Source organism: Lytechinus variegatus, chromosome 8 (genome assembly GCF_018143015.1).
Source record: "Lytechinus variegatus isolate NC3 chromosome 8, Lvar_3.0, whole genome shotgun sequence".
NCBI classification, from domain to species: Eukaryota; Metazoa; Echinodermata; class Echinoidea; order Temnopleuroida; family Toxopneustidae; genus Lytechinus; species Lytechinus variegatus.
In genome coordinates this window covers 35,324,900-35,345,155 of record NC_054747.1, presented here as the reverse complement: position 1 = coordinate 35,345,155, position 20,256 = coordinate 35,324,900, and the positions used below count along the sequence as shown (strand labels likewise).

At 36.4% G+C, this 20,256-nt stretch overlaps 2 protein-coding genes across 3 annotated transcripts in view; one reads left to right on the top strand and one right to left on the bottom strand.

Annotated features, from left to right (window-relative positions):
• The first annotated feature begins 1,090 nt into the window (after window positions 1-1,090).
• Window positions 1,091-5,899, top strand: LOC121420438. 2 transcript variants are annotated; one of them, XM_041615073.1, is made up of 5 exons: window positions 1,091-1,368; window positions 2,898-3,102; window positions 3,958-4,101; window positions 4,734-4,923; window positions 5,669-5,899. In XM_041615073.1, exons 2-4 carry the CDS (start codon window positions 2,933-2,935, stop codon window positions 4,882-4,884), a joined length of 465 nt encoding a protein of 154 aa, XP_041471007.1. In that variant the 5' UTR covers window positions 1,091-1,368; window positions 2,898-2,932; the 3' UTR covers window positions 4,885-4,923; window positions 5,669-5,899. The 2 variants fall into 2 exon arrangements, with proteins under 2 accessions (XP_041471007.1, XP_041471006.1); XM_041615072.1 differs by having other exon boundaries at window positions 4,734-4,919; window positions 5,665-5,898.
• Window positions 5,900-9,681: 3,782 nt separating this feature from the next.
• LOC121420436 (coatomer subunit alpha-like) overlaps window positions 9,682-20,256 on the bottom strand; it is a 38,019-nt gene continuing 27,444 nt past the window's right edge. Inside the window, exons 18-26 of the mRNA XM_041615071.1 lie at window positions 19,748-20,053; window positions 17,718-17,824; window positions 17,307-17,447; window positions 16,597-16,733; window positions 15,518-15,704; window positions 14,968-15,078; window positions 14,137-14,298; window positions 12,212-12,324; window positions 9,682-11,121 (exon numbers count right to left, since the gene is read on the bottom strand). Of these exons, the coding sequence (XP_041471005.1) occupies window positions 10,980-11,121; window positions 12,212-12,324; window positions 14,137-14,298; window positions 14,968-15,078; window positions 15,518-15,704; window positions 16,597-16,733; window positions 17,307-17,447; window positions 17,718-17,824; window positions 19,748-20,053 (1,406 nt within the window). The 3' untranslated portion in view covers window positions 9,682-10,979. The remainder of the gene's footprint in view (window positions 11,122-12,211; window positions 12,325-14,136; window positions 14,299-14,967; window positions 15,079-15,517; window positions 15,705-16,596; window positions 16,734-17,306; window positions 17,448-17,717; window positions 17,825-19,747; window positions 20,054-20,256) is intronic.

The window sequence follows — 20,256 nt, the reverse complement described above, 5'->3', positions numbered from 1 at the left end:
CTCACCGTTTGTTTTATTCACTCCTCTTATTTTCCTCTTCTTTTTTTCTTCTTTCTTTCCCCTCCTTTTTTTCTTTCTTCACCCTCCCCACTTTTTTTCTCCGCCAATTTCTTTTTCAGGGGGCATCTTGGGGAGCACGTATCCCCATGCCCCCCCCCCCCGTAGGTACGCCACTGCGTGCATATGGTGCATAGAGTAATTATCCATTTCGATTATTCATATTTGTTGCTGTCATATTATTATTTTTTATTACCATTATTATTACTGTTGATATTATTTTATTATCATCATGATTATTATTATTATCATTGTTATTATTATCATTATTGTTATTATTTTTATTGTTATCATTATCATCATTATTTTTATCATTATTATTATCATCATCATTATTCGTACTTGGAAAAAGGAGAAAATGTACAAGAATGAAGAAACAAGTTTGAAAGAATAAAGAATTCGTCTTGTCAATATGACATTGTCTTACTACTCCTTGTCCGATTTTGATGAAATTTTCAGTTTGTTTATATCTAATTCATCTGTTCAAATCATATCATTCTTTTCGGCCTTTAAAATAAACATGCATCTACGACTATTTTATTTTCCTTACGTGCTGGCCTGCTGTATCATATCTATGTGACAGTTTAAAAAAAGGAAAACACCAAGGGCACCGAGGTCCGAAAAAAAAATCCCACATGGCTTGGAGTGTAATGATCCAGGTAAGTTGGGTTTTTTCCTATTACGTCACTGTAAGGGGAAGCCCCCCATCGTAATAAACAGAGATGACGTCATGCAGAGACCTCGGACCTTATCGCATTTGTGAACACAAATAGTAGTCTACGAGCAAAGACTCGTCAAGCAAGTAACATTCTGGGTGTTTTTTTTTTCAATATTATTAACAGATACAGAAAGATGTACTCCTAGTCTTTACAACAGACTTTAAGATGATAGATCCATGACACATCTTCGAGCCTGTAGCGGTGGTTCTGTATCCCTGGAACAGCCATCACCTTGATACTTAAAACAGGTTTATAAATTAAGACTATACACAGAGAAGGCTTAGGGAATACCCACAAGGAATTCCCCAGCTCTGGAATAAGATCCCCAGCTTCTATCTTATGCATCCATTACGCAGAGTAGTATCATATCATATCAGTTGTGGTTGCCATTTAACCAAAACAGATCTGGATATCCCATAACGGTCTTCATCCATGATCTCATGAATACTAGCCGCGGCAGTCCTGTGTTGTCAGACTGAGTTGGGAATGTGATTCAGAATTCAGTTGACACTATATATCTTGACCTTAATATACACCAGGCAACGTAGCAGGACGTGAACGATTAGGACTGCAAGAAATTAACACTGATTCCGTAAGTATACGTTAGTATATTTGTCTAATATATTTCCGCTGTTGTGACTTGTGGTCTGAAGAGCGGATAAATGTCGAGTCCTAAAGGCAAAGCCGAGTCATAGTATTATCGTTTGTTTGTATTTATGTCAAGAGCAAATCCAGGACTAGACCTGCTGACTAATGATGTGTCTAATCTGCGTAGTCTTCTGATTGTGCTTTTGTTATGATTGTTAAATTAATAGCCTATGGATAATTAAAATTAAAATACACAATTGACTTTAATTGTTTCAAATACTTGTTAAGGGTAGGGTTTCACACCCCAATACTTGTTCTTGGGAATGCATTTTCAAATATGGAAAATACTTGTTTAGGATGCTTTTCGAGACCAATGTGTTCAATATTGGTGTCACTATGATATGCTCACATAGATAACAAGGGAAAAGGGCCGATGATACAGATAGTAGGCCTATAACATTATAAAAGTGAGGATATCATGATAATGAAAATACAATAATAATCATGATAATGACAGATATTATCCAAATGATAATAAAATAATGAATGTAATAGAAATAATGATAATAATTATATGATATCATAATAATAAAATAAATGATAATCAGAATAATAACATACTAAGGGAATGAAATAGCATTATCAATCATAATGGTAATGGTGGTGATGGTGATGATGATGATGGTGATGGTGGTGATAGTGATGGTAATGATGGTGGTGGTGATAGTGATGGTGATGATGGTGATGGTGGTGGTGATGATGGTGATGGTGGTGGTGATAGTGATGGTGATAATGGTGATGATAGTGATGGTGATGATGATGGTGGTGATGGTGATGATGATGATGATAGTGATGATGATGATGATGATGATGATAGTGATGGTGATGGTGGTGGTGATAGTGATGGTGATGATGGTGATGATAGTGATGGTGATGATGATGGTGGTGATGGTGATGATGATGATGATGATGATGATAGTGATGGTGATGATGGTGATGGTGGTGGTGATAGTGATGGTGATGATGATGATGATGATGATGATGATAGTGATGGTGATGATGGTGGTGATGGTGATGATGATGATAACAGTGATGGTGATGATGGTGATGGTGGTGATGATGATGAAAGATGATGGTGATGGTGGTGGTGATAGTGATGGTGATGATGGTGATGGTGGTGATGGTGATGGTGGTGGTGATGATGATGATGATGATGATGATGATAGTGATGGTGATGATGGTGGTGGTGATGGTGATGATGATGATGATAACAGTGATGGTGGTGATGGTGGTGGTGGTGATGATGAGATGATAGTTGATGATAGTGGGGTGATGGTGGTGATGATGATGATGATGATGATGATGATGATAATGATGAAGTTTGTTTCCCACTTCCCTCTTAGTTCCCGAAATGATAATATTGAGGAAAATATATGTCGATTCAAGTACAACTGTATAGTTCTCAACATTATACTAATTGTTTAAATCCAATCATCACCAGTCTCATACCATTGTTTGTTCTTATTATTCCAGAAACAGCACTCATCAAAGCAGATTCATACTCCAACATGTCTTTCTCACGTTCTGCCAGACCCAGTAACGAAGATGTCAAGCTTCGACGACCCGTCCAGAACGAAGAGGACTTTGAAACGGTCTTCCATGAAGTAGCTGGGGATCTTCTACAAAATGGTCCTGGGACTGCCAGGGTTGTTTCCAGACCCCCTGTACTATCTGAAAGGTAAGCTTGATATTCAGAGCATGTTTTTTACATAGAAAGAAACTATTGTTAATTACCAAATATATAGCTGCAAATAAACTCGATTGCAAATTGAGTTTAATGTTTTATGCACAAAAAGTATGTAGTATTCTAGTGAATAAGAAACATGGATGGTTCTTGGTGAGGGGTGGGGATGGAGTAATGTGACTTAATGTGGCTAGTGCATGTCGCCCAAAGAAGTCAATTGATAACTGGCGAAACGTCGCTTCAGTGAGCTGATTTAAAATTCTTTGATTCAATTTATCATATATTGAACACGACTGGATGAATGAGAAAAATGTACATCAGTTAAAGTGCATGATTTTGTTAGTATTCTAGCCTGCTAATCTTGCCCTTGTCATGAGCATAGGCCCCGAGTTTTAATACACAACATTAGACATGGGAGGGTACTGGATTGAGTGTGCAATATTGGGGCAAAAGGGCAGGGGCAAATGCCATCCCCAAAAATAGTAATTCTAAAAATGTGTTCAATTGATTTTTAATTTGAACCAATGGGTTGAAATAGGTTTCAGTTGGTAATTTATGATTTGCTTGGTGTCATATTCTTACTGGCTATTGGGTCGTATGCATGGCCCTAATAGGTCTAGTTGGATATCATTTGGACAGTTAAGTTCAACATCAATACTTCAATTGTTCCCTTGGGGAGCTACCTGTGAATTTGTTTTATAGGGACATGTGGCTTTAATGGGAACAAGACAAGCTACATGTAGTCTTGCCTCCCCCTCCCTCCCACACACCCAAGTATCATTGTGCGGCCCCTAGCAATTCGTAGTTTGCAGTTTTTTTCCTGATCTGGCTTGACTCCGACTTTTGCAGAACTCGCCGGGATCTACGTCAGATGAGGACTAATTTCAGCCAGCAATACGGACCTCAAATTCTAAGCATGGCCGAAGAGTGTCGAGCAGCAATGAGAGCTGGTCATCGACAAGTGCTGCAGTTCTTCTCTGAAGTTACACGAGAGTAAGATTGATTTGTATTCATGTTTTTGGGGCAGATCTAGAATAAATCTATAATAGGAAAAACAGCATAAGCTCCTCCTCCCCCTCCCCAATAATGACAAATAATCAAACCATAACACAGATGAAAATAAAGGCATTAGATATAAAAACGAAAAATGAATATGTGAATATTTTTCATTTTTTGTGATAATCCTTTGTCATTAGGCCTATGAATTGTTTATTTGTCCATAGAGCTATAGCTCTATGACTTGACAAAAAAAAGTGAGCAAAATTAATTTCTTTTTCGATAATAGTATGAAATCAGAATGAAATACCTCCAATGATCCAAATACTTGAATGAATTATGAATAAAATTATTAAGGAATCAATTATTGAATAAATGAATAAAATAACCGAGTCATGTAATTGATTAATCCAATAACTAATTATTTTATAAACGGGATTAATTAATTAGCTCTTGAATGGATGGGTGACTGAAATGAGAGAAACATACATGGATAATAAACTAATAATAGTGCATAGCAATACATTTTGTGAAATGTTGGTAATCAATGCACAAGATCCCATTGGGGGCTTTCATGCCTTTAATCCTCATCTTTTTTACCTCCTTCGCCCCCCCTTCTTCTTCTTCAGTTGTCTAGCCGATGGATATTCCTGGAGTGCAGTGTTCTTCCTCATATTCTTGGTTCTAGCAATCTTAGCGGCTGTGGGATTCGGAATGCTAGCATCCGGTGTGGTTCCGATTATATGGCGTGCAGTCCGTGGTTTTATAACAGCACAATAAATCGTTATTATAGCAGTATTGAGAAGTATGGAAACTTAACCTTAAAGAGACTGGGGGGGCTGATTTAGCCCCCCCTCGACATTTTTTCGCGATAAATCCACCGCGCAAAATTTTTTGACCGCGTCGCTCGCTGACTTTTTACTTTTAAGTCTCGCGTAACTTTTGAGACCAAAATTGTGACCCCGGGTACGCGGTTCCGCAACTTTTTGTAAGTGCATGCAGACCCAAAATTACTCAAAAACATTAATTTGTGTACAAATCCAAAGCAAATAGTCTTTCTAGCCAAAATTCATAAATGTATCATTATTTTTCCTTTTACTGCTTGAAATCAATTAATTTTTTTCTTTTTTATGGTCAAAATAAAGTTCCCGACAAGTTCCATTGAAAAAACAATAAAAAACAAAAAGTTGAAAAACAACGAAATACATAAGAAATTTAGAAAACAATAGAATACATAAGAAAATAAGTGTGATGTTAAAATTTTTTTTTATTAATTTGATCAGATGCCTATCTAGAGGATGTGAAACAAAAATTAGCATTTCAGGGACATTATTTTATTAATTAGAGCAAACTTATGATTTTACGCATAAATTAGCATAATTAATGAGTCATGAGATTTTTTGCAGAAGTTGATGTTATAGTTTTGTAGGTAATGCCATGGGTAATGCGTGTGCCAATTTTCGTCGCGAACGAGCAATCGACGGCCGAGATCATAAGGGGGGGCTGAATCAGCCCCCCCCCCATCTTCTTAGGCGTCGAAATAGCCCAGTCTATTTAGGGTTAAAGGGAAAGTTTGCACCAACAAAGGTTCTTTTCAATTTAAAAAAAATGGATGTTGTATGAAATCACAAAAGCTCAACATTGAAAATTTCCTCAAAATTAGAACACATGAGTGCAACATAATATTATGGAATTGTAAATGACCATGCACATACTGGATTAAAATAGGCATTGTTTCTTTATTATGCAAGTTTTATATTTGGGCAAAAAATACCATTCTTCTAAAGGGGGAGAGAGAGGGGGGGGCAGGGGGTGGGGAACATCAGAGTGAAGGGAGTATGAGAGGGGGAAAGAAAGCCCAAGAGGAAAGAAGAGAATCGCAGGAAACTAGCAAGGATATTGTTTGTGGAAAGAATTCGGTGATCTGATGTTTTCACCTCTGCTTTTTGGAAATATCGGTGATGACAACAACAATAGTTAGTCATATTTCGGTGATGTCAATATTGTGAAAAATTAATTAGCTGTATATATTTTGTCATTAATGTAATATGTTGTATATCATTTGTAAACATTAACTCAGATGTGGACGTCAAATTTTGATTCAATCTCCACCGTATGTGATTAGTATTTCATCGTTTATGTAAATGTCACTTGAAAAATGTATACTGTACATACAGGTAGTATATGTATTAATTTCTTCAGGGATATCTTTCACAAGTCAAAACAATGACTACGACAGGTTATGATTGTCTTCCAGTACATTAAATCTGTGTGCAGGATAATATCTTTCTAAAAGGAGACCACTCCTCCAATACTACAAACCAATCCCCCCACTAGTTCACCATTCTAACCATTAGCTTGAATATAGGGTTCTAATTCATAGCCTTGAAGGCCCTGACTTGGACATGTACATATATACTAATTGAATCAATACAGGGGTGTGTTTTACAAAGATTTAAGTATGACTTAATTCGCACTTGCCGCCGCGTACACACGATATGCAACGCGCGATCTTATTGATACATGTAGATACGCAGTATAGTGCGCGTCCTGATGGCACAATCTGGCCAATGCGGTCAAGCCTTTCATACCGTACGCAACTCAGTATTTAAGTGCGACTAAGTCATAGTTAAATGTTTGTGAAACACCCCCCTGTTTACTTGAATGTAATGTGATTATGTTATGTTATCTGAATCTTCATTGTATTTAAATATATGTATATATATACATAACAAATTGAAAGTTGAAATGAATTAATTGAACTGAATTAAACGACACGTACATGATATGCAATGCGCGATCTTATTGATGTAGATACGCAGTATAGTGCACGTCCTGATGGCACAATCTGACCAATGCGGTCAAGCCTTTCATACCGTATGCAACTCAGTATATAAGTGCGACTCTAAGTCTGCTTGATGATTCTGCTTATGAACCAAATTTTCATTTGACAAAATGAAAAGTAATTAGTAGAGAATGAGAAAATGAGACCATCCGAGTCATATTTATTATAATAAATGAGAAACAATAATGGGGTATCAGATCAGTGACACTACATCTGTTCCTGGGATAATTGCTCCAGGCTTCATTTCGTCTGATATACAGGGTTAGGTTTGCGATAGGGTTTTATGTGGGGTTTTAGATAGGGTATAGTGTTAAATCTAGAGTTGAAGTTGGCAATTCCAGTAGAGCATGGAATTCACAGCAAAGCAATTGTCGCCAGAGCATTTGTCATGGAACAATTAGATCAAGTTAACCGTAGACCAAATGGCAATTAGACCAACTTGATAGCTGACCTAGTCCTTAGAAGACCAAAAAGGTTTAACCCATGTAATAGACCTATTGAACTCTGAGTTGTAGACCATTTGCTTGTAGATTTGGTGATTTGATTATGAGTTATATTGTTATATTTTTAATGTGAAATAAATCAAATGAAATGAAATTGTGATATCGAATTGTCTGTTCTGCAAGCTCGGCTGACGTTGATTTGTCTCATGTCTCCTCTGTATTACAAAACAATGGATATTGATAATCTTTGTAATCAGATTTGTTTTTTCCTGTTATGTGCTTTGGAGATTCTGAATGGATTTAGTTGTGCTGAGAATCGAGACAAATTTTCAATGATCAGGGCTCTGTAACACAAATGTTCGCAATCAATCACAAAATACAAGTGACCAATCCAGACCATCGTTGCACCTGCACTCTATTTAAAATACTGACCAGGAACCAATCAGTGCGGTTCTTTCATATTTCCAGTTCATTGCAAACCTCTGTGTTATGGAGCCTAGATCTTTCCTGGTATGTGATGCCACATTCAGTCACATCGTGTGAAGAGGAAGTAGAGTGTTGTGGCCTAGTGGATTAGTCTCCGGACCATAAAACAGAGGGTCACGGGTTAAAACCCAGCCATGACGTAGTTTCCTTCATCAAGAAAATTAGTACACATTGTGCTGCACTCACCCAGGTGAGGTGAATTGGTACCTGGCAGGAATTTATTCCTTGAAATGCTGAGCATGTAAAAGCTGCTTGAGCTACAGCCAGGGTAACAATATCCAAGTCCTTTGGCAGCGCATAGAGATGTTATTCGTATGTGTAATGCGCTATACAAGAACTGACTATTATCATAAGAGTCTACAGAGACCTCTTAAAGGGGTCGTCCAGGCTGAAAGTATTTATAGTTTAATAAATAGAGTAGAATTCACTGAAAAAAATGCTGAAATTCCATCAAAATCGGACAACAAATAGCAAAGTTATTGAATTGTAAAGTTTAGTAATATTTTGTAAAAACAGTCGTCATGAATATTCATTAGGTGGGCTGATGATGTCACGTCTCCACTTGTTCTTTTGTATTTTATTATATGAAATTAGGTTTATTCAATTTTTTCCCTCCAAGAACTAGAAAAATTGGATTGACAACTAATTAAGTGCATGAGATATTTATTGCTGCAACTTATTTCATTATAAGGGAGACATATTCACACACGAAATAATGAAAACATGATTTTATGTAATAACATAAGAAAACGGAAAGTGGAGATGTGACATCATCAGCTCGCCTAATGAATATTCATGACGAATGTTTTCACAAAATATTGCTGAACCTTAAACTTCAATAACTTTATTATTTGTTATCCGATTTTGATGAAATTTTCAGCGTTTTGCTCAGTGGATTCCACTCTGTGTATTAAGATATATTTTCAGCCTGGACCACCTCTTTTAACAATAGTACACGAGACTTCACATGCACAGGACTCTAATCTATGACTGACCCTATATAATAATTTTAAGTGTATATTGTGCAATTACTACATGTATATATACTTGACACTTCAATAATATTATTATTACCCTTCCTATAGAGTTCACATTCACCATACCTGGGTTGAGAGCAGCATCATCAGGTAAATGTCGAAGGAAAACACTCTATGGCTAGGAATCAAACCCACATCCCTCAGATTGATAAAGGAAAGTCATAACCACTAGACCAGACCTGCCAACCAGTACGTTTTTGGCGTATTTAGTACGTTTATGCAACCAAAATACGGCAGTACGTTTGTTCTTTACAAAATGTTTTTTTTTAATTTTTTTTTTTTAACAAATTCATAATTTATTGAGAAAAATCATCTCTATATGTCTCTATTTCAAAAAACGTACACAAATATGGCTATTAGATCAATGTAATTTTAGGTAACTTGTTTTTTTTTCAATCAATTTGTAAAAAACCGGAGTGAGATATACACATGTTTCAATTTTTTTTTTTGCAATCTGCAAGAGCAGTGCACATTTTAGCTTGCATGCAGCTTGAGCGCCACAATGAGCGAGTGCGCCAAGCATTTTATTATGATATACAGTTTTGGCGGGTAAAATCCATTTTTTTTTTTTTACACAGAATACAGTTTTTCATTCCCAGAGGTCGGCAGGTCTGCTTGACCACAACACCCCACGCACCTAATCAAAGGATGCCTATTCTTATCTATCTACAGTCGAGGTCATGATTTTTAGTAATCAAATGCCTACTTTGCTACACAGATACAAAATAAACTGCTATAAAGGAAATATTCAATATTTCGCATAAACTTTCATATTTAATAATGTTGTTCATAACAAGCATTCAAAAATCAATAATAAAGTCTTGTCACAGAATAGGCTAAACATACACATCAGTATGTCCTACATTTAAGTAATCACCAATATAAGAAATTTCATTTGTACATTACATGATTTCAATTTATAGGAAACACTGTATTGTTAGCAAAGCAATACTAACCCCAGACAATGAAAAAAAAAAACACTTTCGTATTGTAACTAAATTTTCTAATAAATAAATCAAATGATCATTATTCAGTGTTGTGCTGTAACCATACAGGGCAATTCTCTCAAACACTGCTAAATTTGTGTATACATATTGATAATAGTAATATGTAGCGACAACCGTATTCTGCTTCGCTTTAACCCTATGACAACTGAACTCTACAATTCATATACATGTAGGCTTTGTATGGGATCACTTGGTTCGAGTAGGAAATGAGTTAGACATATCTGGTGAGCTTCCAATGTAATTCCACCATAATATTAGCAAAGCAGACTCAAGACCAACCAAAACTATTATAATGACTCCAATGCCATACCATCCATCAGACTGGATGTTGCATTGTTAGTAATGAACACATCTTGCAACATTAAATGGAATGTTTCAACGATGACAGTAGTAGTTGAAATGTGAGAGAAATTTAAAATTGTCTTGTTGTCAAAGAGTAGCAAAAAAATATCCTACCTTATCTCGATATTTTGCAAATGGTCTGATACACACAGGGGCATATTACAAGTGATTCTAGATGTGATATGCTTGTGTTTCTTGATGAAGAAAAAAAATTCAACTTTTCCATCAAAAATTCTGCAATTCTAGATAGCTTTCCGCAGGTGACAACGCAAAACATTCACGGTAGCCACACCCAGTACTAAATATAATAATCTTTAGATTTCTGTACTCTTTTCCAGAGCATACAAAGCGCTGTTAAAGAGGACTTGCAAATATTTCATTTACAAGGTAACTTCAAGAATAAGAAAATGTGCAAATGTAGAACCTAGTTGATGTCTAAAGGTTATTGCTGATATAGCGTTATGTAGTAACAATGAACCGTTTCCTGAAGAATTTTGCCAGTGCATTTTCCGCAGAAGCAATTGTCGCAGGGGCAAATGTCATGGAAGCAATGTAATAAATAGTCCTGCTAGTTTACTACGGGTATTACGCATCAAATATCTTGTGCATGATAGCACTGATGCATCACTTAACTCATTGTGGAGCACCCCCTGGGCGACTGATTGATTAATTTTATGAAATTCAGCAGTGGTTAGCTTTCTGGGAATGTTGGGTTCTATCGGAACTGTAGGGGGCTGATTCGGAGGCCGATGGTGTCCTTGCCGATCTCGGTGACCTGGGTGACGCGACACGTCTCACCCTTGAACTGTGGAAGGTAGCAGGCGCCGCTCAGAGGGCACTTCTCAACAGGCTTTCCCCTGAAAGAATGAAAGGATTGTGCAGGATTCAGAATAAGTCTAATGAGAGATCTACGCGAACTTCATATACTTTCCATTTGGTCTATAAACCTTATGAATATGACGTCATCTCATAGCGCTCTCCCTCAGAGGACACAGGAATACGCATAAACAGAGTTGTGCCAGTTGCAGATCACCCACACATGTAAGACAAATGACCTCAGCCTCTAAGATGGCGATGTGATGACGTCAATGCATAAGTTTCATTCCTACATGGTTGAATCACACTACTAACCATTCAATCTAAATGCCAATTAGCCCATTGAACATTTTGTCTCATTTCCGGTTAGGCTTTACCCATTTCATCTTATATCCATTTGGGCTAAGACCAATTCATCTACTAACTATTAATGAACCAAATATTCATTTGTCAAAGAGTAAAAATAGTAAAAAAGCAGGAATTAAACCATCTAGGCATTAGACTAAATGACAATTACATGAAGTATTGAATGGAGTGATATTTGCACCAATCATCAAAGGTCAAGTCCATCCCAGAAAAATGTTGATTTGAATGAATAGAGAAAAACCAAACAAACACATTGCAGAAAATTTCATCAAAATCTGATGTAAAAATACAAAATTAATAGCATTTTGAAGTTTCGCTTATTTTTCATAAAACAGTGATATGCACAACTCAGTGACATGCAAATGGGTCAGTCGATGATGTCCATCACTCACTATTTCTTTAGTCTTTTAATTCTTTGAATTATATAATATTTCATTTCTATATATTTGACAGTAAGGACCAACTTGACTGGACCATTTCATATTAAACAATGGTTATTCTACATGTTAAGGAGGAATTAATCTTTGTTTCCCTTGACAATGAGGAGAAAATTAAAATATTTGATACGTCATATAAGAAAAATACACAAGAAATAGTGAGTGGATGACGTCATAAGACTCCTCATTTGCATACCGACCAGGATCTGCATACAACTGTTTTGTGACATTAAGGGAAACTTTGAAATGTGGGTTTGGCAATGATGGTTTCACAAAATCTGAGCATTAGACTGTTTGCAACGGAGCGAAAATTGCCTTAATGACTTACCTGTAGATAGGCTTGTATGTAGCAGCACAGATGTCGAAGGGATTGTGTTCATCATAGTTCAGTTTATGAGCATCGTTTGGACTCTTCTCACAAGCTTGTAGGATCTTACGGGTCTGTAAGAAAATGAAATAATTGAAATTAATATGATGTATAATGCACACAATACACTCCACAGACTTTTCAAAGTATAATAAAAGAAAGAATACCTATTTTCAGTAAAAATATTAAAGACTCAAGGTTTAGGAATAGGATTTAGGATTTTTAGGAATAGTAAGCATAAAATATCGTGAAAGCTCATGACGTCATATCTTATCTCGTAGCACCCTCCCTCAGAAGATACAGGTGTATGCATAAATGGAGTTGTGGGAGGTCAGGGTTCCCAGCGTTTCGAGAAAACAAAATTCCTTAATTTTTTCCTGATGAAGTTTAAAAATTCCCTGATAATTATTTAAACCCATTACAGTTTCTCATGTTTTCTAAGTTGTTGCAGTGAATTTTCAGTATAAAAACAATGATGTAAAACCAATTAGCACAATAACCAGTCATTCAATGGATGTTGTTTTTATATTGAACAAAATATAACAGAGTCTGACTGACTACCGTGCTTTCCACTTTTGGGCTGATCAAAATTCCCTGATTTTTTTTACCTCATTTGAGGCATTTTCCCTCATTTGAGATAATTTTTATCAAATCTCTTATTTTTCCCTGACTGGAAATAAGTAAAATAATTTTCTGTGATGGGCTGGGAACCCTGGAGGTGCAACAGCTGCAAATCCCCAAACGCATGTAGGGCAATGACTTCAACCTCTAAAAAAGATGACTGCAAGATGATGTCAATGCATAAGGTTTATACTTTCTAATTGTATATCAGAGGTGAAAGATTTTCATCACAAGTCTTGATCTCAATAATAATAATTATAGCCATTTATATAGTGGCATCTATCTAGAAATATTCTATTTCAAGGCGTGTTATTATTATTATTACCCCAGCTTTAGTTCGAGCTGCCTTTCAGCGCTCAAATTTCCAATAATTAATCCTGCCGGGTACCCATTCACCTCACCTGGGTTGAGTGCAGCACAATGTGGATGAATTTCTTGCTGAAGGAAATTACGCCATGGCTGGGATTCAAACCCAAGACCCTCTGTTTCAAAGTCCTGAGACTAATCCACTGGGCCACAACGATCCACGAACGGAGGATCTCCAAACAGATGATCTCCTAAGCACTTGTGTTCTTGACTTCCAACAGCTCACAAGTTTCTTATTGTTTGTTCAATTTTTCTATTCAAATTGTATTCTTCTTTTTTTTCACACATGATAATCTGTTTCATTCTTTAAAGGGGTGGTCCAGGCTTAAAATTTTTATATCTTAATACACAGAGTAGAACTCATTGAGCAAAACGCCAAAAATTTCATCAAAATCGGATAACAAATAATAAAGTTATTGAAGTTTAAAGTTTAGCAATATTTTGTGAAAACAGTCGTCATGAATATTCATTAGGCGAGCTGATGATGTCACATCTCCACTTTCGGTTTTCTTATGTTATTACATAAAATCAATTTTTTTCATTATTTCATACCTGTGTGAATAATGTCTCCCTTATAATGAAATAAGTTGCAGCAATAAATAACTAATGCTCTAAATCAGTTGTCAGTCCAATTTTTCTCGTTCTCGAAGGAAAAAAATTGAATAAACCCAATTTCATATAATAAAATACAAAAGAACAAGTGGAGATGTGACATCATCCACCCATCTAATGAATATTCATGACGACTGTTTTTACAAAATATTACTAAACTTTGAAATTCAATAACTGCAATTTGTTGTCCGATTTTGACGATTTTTCGGCGGTTTTCTTAGTGAATTCTACTCTATTTATTAAGCTATAAATACTTTCAGCCCGGACCACCCCTTTAATGAGCTCACCTGTTGTGCTACATCTGGTTTAGGGCCGAGTTCAAGGAGACGTCTTGCGAAAGCAGCAGCTGTCTTGAAGTTCTTTAGTTTGAACCACAGATTGATGGCCGTCCTGAGCGTAAGGATCTGATGGATGGGCTGGAGGTTACAATGTGAGAAGTAGGCTGCAAGCTGTATAAAGAATGAAAGAATAAAACAAATAGGTTGGTAATAATACTAACTAAAACAACAACAATAATAATACAAATTAAAAGGTTATCTGTCATGTTCATGACAAACCATCTATTAACAGCATATTTGACCCAGGGTAGCTAGTTCAGTTCCAAAAACCTTTCTCCCAGCAGGCCCTGCTTAACATGTTCTTATTATTACCCCAGCTTTATCATGGCTATCTTCACCGGGCGCTCAAGAATTCAAGGAATTTCTTTCTGCCGGGTACCATTTACCTCACCCGGGTCAAGTGCAGCTCAGTGTGGGTAAATTTTCTTGAAGGAAAACATGCCATGGCTTGAAATTGAACCGTTGTCCCTTAGATTGAAAGACGAAAGTCGTAACCAATAGACCACGATGCCCCCTGTAACCTGCTCACAGAAATGGTTCAGTCAACCATACACATATGACATGCTTAAACTGACACATTTTGTAAATGCTAATTTTTCTCTCTTTTTTTAATTTGCAAATTTCATTTACATATCAAAACATATAAATATTGTATGCACATACATTTCAGTCCTGAGCTGCAGGAAAAACATTATTTATGTAAAATCTAATATACAAATATTCTTCTTTTTAATAAGCCCTGAAAAATAAATATCATCGCAGGACTCTGGTTTGACATACCTCACATATTCTCTTCTGTTCTTCAAGGTTGCTCTTCGGTTGTTCTTTCCTGTACTGCTCCATTGACAGACCAACAATGTACTCTCTGCATATCGTAATCAGCTGCTGAGCCTGTGGGTGATAGAGATTATAAAGGGTTAATAAATGAAGGTAATGGGTACCTGCAGTGATGTACACTGCCATAATTAATCATAATCATTACCATCATTATGATCGTCATCATCATCAAACTTATCATTATCAATCATCATAATCATCATTACATTTAACATCATCAGCAGTAGCATCACCACCACCACCATCATCATCATCACCATCATCACCATCACCATCATCATCACCACCATCATCATCATCCAGACTATCATTATCATCGAGATAATCACCATCATTACTGTCATCATCACTGTCATATAATATTCATCTAGAAATGTACCATCAAGACAAAACAAAAATAGAACAATATTTGAAATATCAGGCCATGAACCTGACATGAGTTCATTAATAAATATGAAATGATTCTCAGAAAAAAAAGAGAGCTTGTACAAACCTCTGTGATTTCCTGCTTGGTGTCGACTACGAGCAACGGTATACTGAGAAGGATGCTCCTGAATCTGAGGATGGCATCAGGGAATTTCCCTTGAGTGGTGAGCTGGTAAGCAGACTGTAACCGTTGGACAAGATGGGCTAGTTTGAGACCTACTGCAGGCTGACCACCTCGAGCTCCTGCATCACGCCTAGGAGAGGGACAGGCAAATGGATGGACTTAAATAAATGGCATCAAGAATCAGTTCCTCCTATACTTAAGAAGTTATCCAGCAAGATTAAGCAACATTTTCCAGTGTTCTGGGGCCCGCTGCAGAAAGAGTTGCGTTTAAACACAAGCCAAAAAATCAATCGCAAGTCCAAAATGCGCACTGTTGATTGGTTGAAAATCAAGTTGCACCTAATTTTTTAGAGTTGCGATTGATTGCCACTCTTTCTGCAACGGGCCCCAGATAAGGTAAAATGGATCACCTTGGTTAGGCTAATCAATGCTTGGAGGTATAGGGTATTTGCTATTTTATCAATGCATGCTTCAAGCCCCAAAGAGTCTCTTAGTTGCATGGGAAAACTCATGACATCACAATCATTTCATTTACAATGGAACAAGCAATGGCATATCATGTCATTATGTTCATTATGATACCATTGGTATTTAGAGGATGTATAAAGTGACACAGACAAATTCATGGCATCACATTGATTTAATTATGATGTCAATATGTTGGATGATGTCTTGAGCATTTCCAATACCTGCGCTAGTTTCGACAAAGGTTTCTTTCATGACAACTTTTATTACAACTCTACAGTACTACCATGAGACATATATATATATATTTTTTTGGTAATTATTTCCTTTTTCCTTGGTGTATATGTTTCTAAGCATTGATGCTGAGCTTTTAGCGTCATGTCTGTACTAGGGCATAGGACTTGCCAGTTTCTATGTCAATTTTTATTACATATATCTATTGTACTACCATGAGACATATTTTTCTGTAATTAGTTCCTGTTGACGTGGTGTAAATGTTGCTAAGCTTTGCTAATGAACTATTTTGCACCATGTCTGAACTAGGGCATAGGACATACCAGTTTCTATGTGGGTAACCAGACAGTGGAGGGAGAGACGGTAAGCCAACAAAGGACGTCCTTGCTCTGGCATAGGTCTGCATGAAGATCTGCTTGTAAGGTGTGAAATCTACCATACCTACTTGGTCATGAAGCAGCTATAGAAAAGAGAAAGAAACATGGATGAAGAAATGGAGAAACCATAGTACAGAGCTTCCAACTTTCATATTGAGAGTTGCTGGTTGCATTGGTGGTAATCGGGAGGGGGCATGTTTTAGAATTTTTTACAGGAGCCCCGAGTAGTGGGTCATCTCACCACCTATGGAGGGTTGGCATAAAGGGAAACAGCTCTTCATGAACCAAATAGTGACTATTGACTATTTTGATAAGCTTTAAACATACAGGAAGAAACACTTGCAACTGACTTGCTCAGAACAAAATTGTTAGTGGAAATCATAGGCTTTTTTTATTCATAAAATGCAAAGCTTCAAATTCACACTTTGTTATTTCTATCAGATTTTTATTACACTTTCAGCATTTCCCTTGTTTAATTTCAACCTATTTAATTTAATATTATTTTTCAGCCTGGGGAGTATTTCATCAACATTTCTTGTCCGATAAGTTGTCAGATCTAACAACTTCCCAGAAATTTGACTGGCTTAGAAGCACTGCTACTATGGATAAAATCTGACTACTTAGAGTACCCCTCAACAATAAACCCATTCACTTACCTGTGTGGCAGTACTGAATGAACCTGCAAGTATATGGTCTACTGGAAGTTGAGAATTCTTCACCCAGACTTGACTCTGGCTCATTCCTTTAGCAGGGGCAACGAAATAGTCATCGTCTGCACCACCTCCAACTGGAACATCCTTGGGAAAAAATGAGGGAAAGTAAAGATTGATTTAAACAATAAAATTCCTTTTTTTTTGAAGACTGGGATTCTAGAAATTTCTAATTCTCTCATCATCATGTTATTATCATCATCATCCTCCTCCTCCTCATCATCATCATCATTATAATAAACACCACCACTATCATCTCCTCCACCATAAAGTAATAAATAAACCAACTGATCAACCAACTAAATTCTTTGCCAAAATTTGAAAACATTTACATAATAAAAGGGTTTTGCCACTTACCAGATCAGGAGGTAGCTCTAACTCTTCATCAACATCCCATGCCCCTCCTTCACCGTCACCGTCATCATCTCCAAATCCTTCTATGGCATCGCCAAACTCATCACCACCTACAGAAAATGAAGAACAGCAAAATTAATAAATTAGAAATGGTACATTCTCAGGCTGATGTTGCATATTTGGGAATGCAATTATCACTAGCTGGAAAACTAATGGCTGTGGGAACAACACTTTGATTGGCATGTGTACATGCCACATGAATGCGTGTGTGACTGAATAGAACGCTGTGGTACAAAATTAATCATGGTTCCCACTTTCAAGGTAATATCAAACTCAGTAAAAACAGAGTGACCTGACCTGACTAAACAAATAAAGAATCACCAGGGGCCCGCATCACAAAGCATAGCAATGATCGTAAAACAATTTTATACGATTGATTCCATTGACTTCAATGTACCATTAATCGTAAAAATCAAGCATATGATCAATCACTAACATTTGTGTAACGGGCCCCAGGGCTGGTTCTCTGTCAATATAATGATATCAACATCAATGACAGACTTCAACAAATAAACAGATTCAAATTTTTGTTAAAGGTCAGGTCCACCTCAGAAAAATGTTGATTTAAATAAATAGAGAAAAATCAGACAAGCACAATGCTGAAAATTTCATCAAAATCGGATGTAAAATAAGAAAGTTATGACATTTCAAAGTTTCGCTTATTTTCAACAAAATAGTTATATGAACGAGCCAGTTACATCCAAATGAGAGAGTCGATGACGTCACTCACTCACTATTTCTTTTGTTTTTTATTGTTTGATTTATACAATATTTCAATTTTTACGAATTTGATGATTAGGACCTCATTGCCTGAAGCACAAAATGTTAAAATAATGGAATTCCACGTGTTCAGGGAGGAATGAAACTTCATTTCACATGACAATGATGAGAAAATAAAAATATTTCATATTTTGTATAATAAAATACAAAAGAAATAGTGAGTGAGTGATGTCATCAACTCTCTCATTTGGATGTAACTGGCTCGTTCATATAACTATTTTGTTGAAAATAAGCGAAACTTTAAAATGCCTTAACTTTCTAATTTTACATCTGATTTTGATGAAATTTTCAGTGTTATGCTTGTTGAATTTTTCTCTTTTTATTAAAATCAAGTTTTTGTTGGGGTGGACTTGTCCTTTAACATACCTATTAAGAAGCACTTGTGTCATCCCTATACAAAATTTTAGAATATGCCATAAGCACGGAGAATATTCATATTGTTTCACAAGTCTCCAAGAACTATTCTCATTATTTTTCACTTGAATATGGATGGAAGGATGGCAGTAATAATAAGATCATCATTTTTAGTCAGTATAAGCAGTAGGAGTAACCAAAGCGAAGTAGAGTATATTTATATAATGTCTACGATATGCAAATTTATCATTTATCATTATTATTATTATCACCATAAAAGGCTAGGCCTACGTACATGGAAAATTTGAAATGATTACAGTTATTGTCTTGCTAAAATGTATTAGACTATTTGTTCTTATGTTGAATCTATTTGTATCTCATATAGGATATTCATATCTTTATGTAGTGTGAATTGTAATTTACAGTATTTTGACTTCTATGTTCTCCATGTCACTCTCTTCTTCACCATTTTGTTTTTCTCTCTACCTCACTCCATTTTCTCTTTCTATTTGGAGGACATACCCCCCTCTCTTTCTTTCCATTACTCACATTTCCCTCTCTCTCTTCTTCTCTCTTCCTCTTCCCCTTTGCTTATTTCTCTCTTTCTCAAACTTCTATTTATGGGATACATCTTTTAATTGGAGAAAAGTTTTGACATAGAATACTGTAATTATGTTTTCATTCATTTGCTTTATTATAAAAGTATGTTGTACTTCATGAATTTTTGTAAATTGACCCTTTCAGCGTGTGCTGCTGGTCAATTTTTATGTGCATATATACCAATAACCGAAATATTCAGATTAATATCAATATTGTTATTATCGTAATATTCCTCTCACCATCAAGAACCAGCTCTGCATCATCTCCCCAGTCTCCTCCAGCATCACCCTCATCCATAGCAACAGCTGCTGCCATGGCGCTACCAGCACCAGCCTTGTTCCTGTTCATGGCACCCTCAAAGAAGCCCTTGGTGACGGTCAGGAGGGGCCAGTTCTCCTCCGAGCGGATGATGGGCGCGGGTGGCTGAAGGAGCTGGGCGTTGGGAGAGACCTCGGGGAGCTTGTCGTCCTCGTTGAACATCTCGGAGATGCCCTCCGCTTCTTCCTCCAGGCCATGGGTCTTGGCCGTCAGGTAGGCTAGGGACTCTGGAGGAAAAGAAGGTTAACAGATCATTAGCCTATATGTGCATCTCTGTATGTCAAAAATTTATTTCCACAGATTGAGTAAAAAATACAAGCAATCATCAATACAATCAAAATACATAACAGTCACGATATGTTACATAAAGATGGAAGAAATTCAAAATGTATATAAATATTCTGTTTTACATTTGACCTAGTGTAACCAC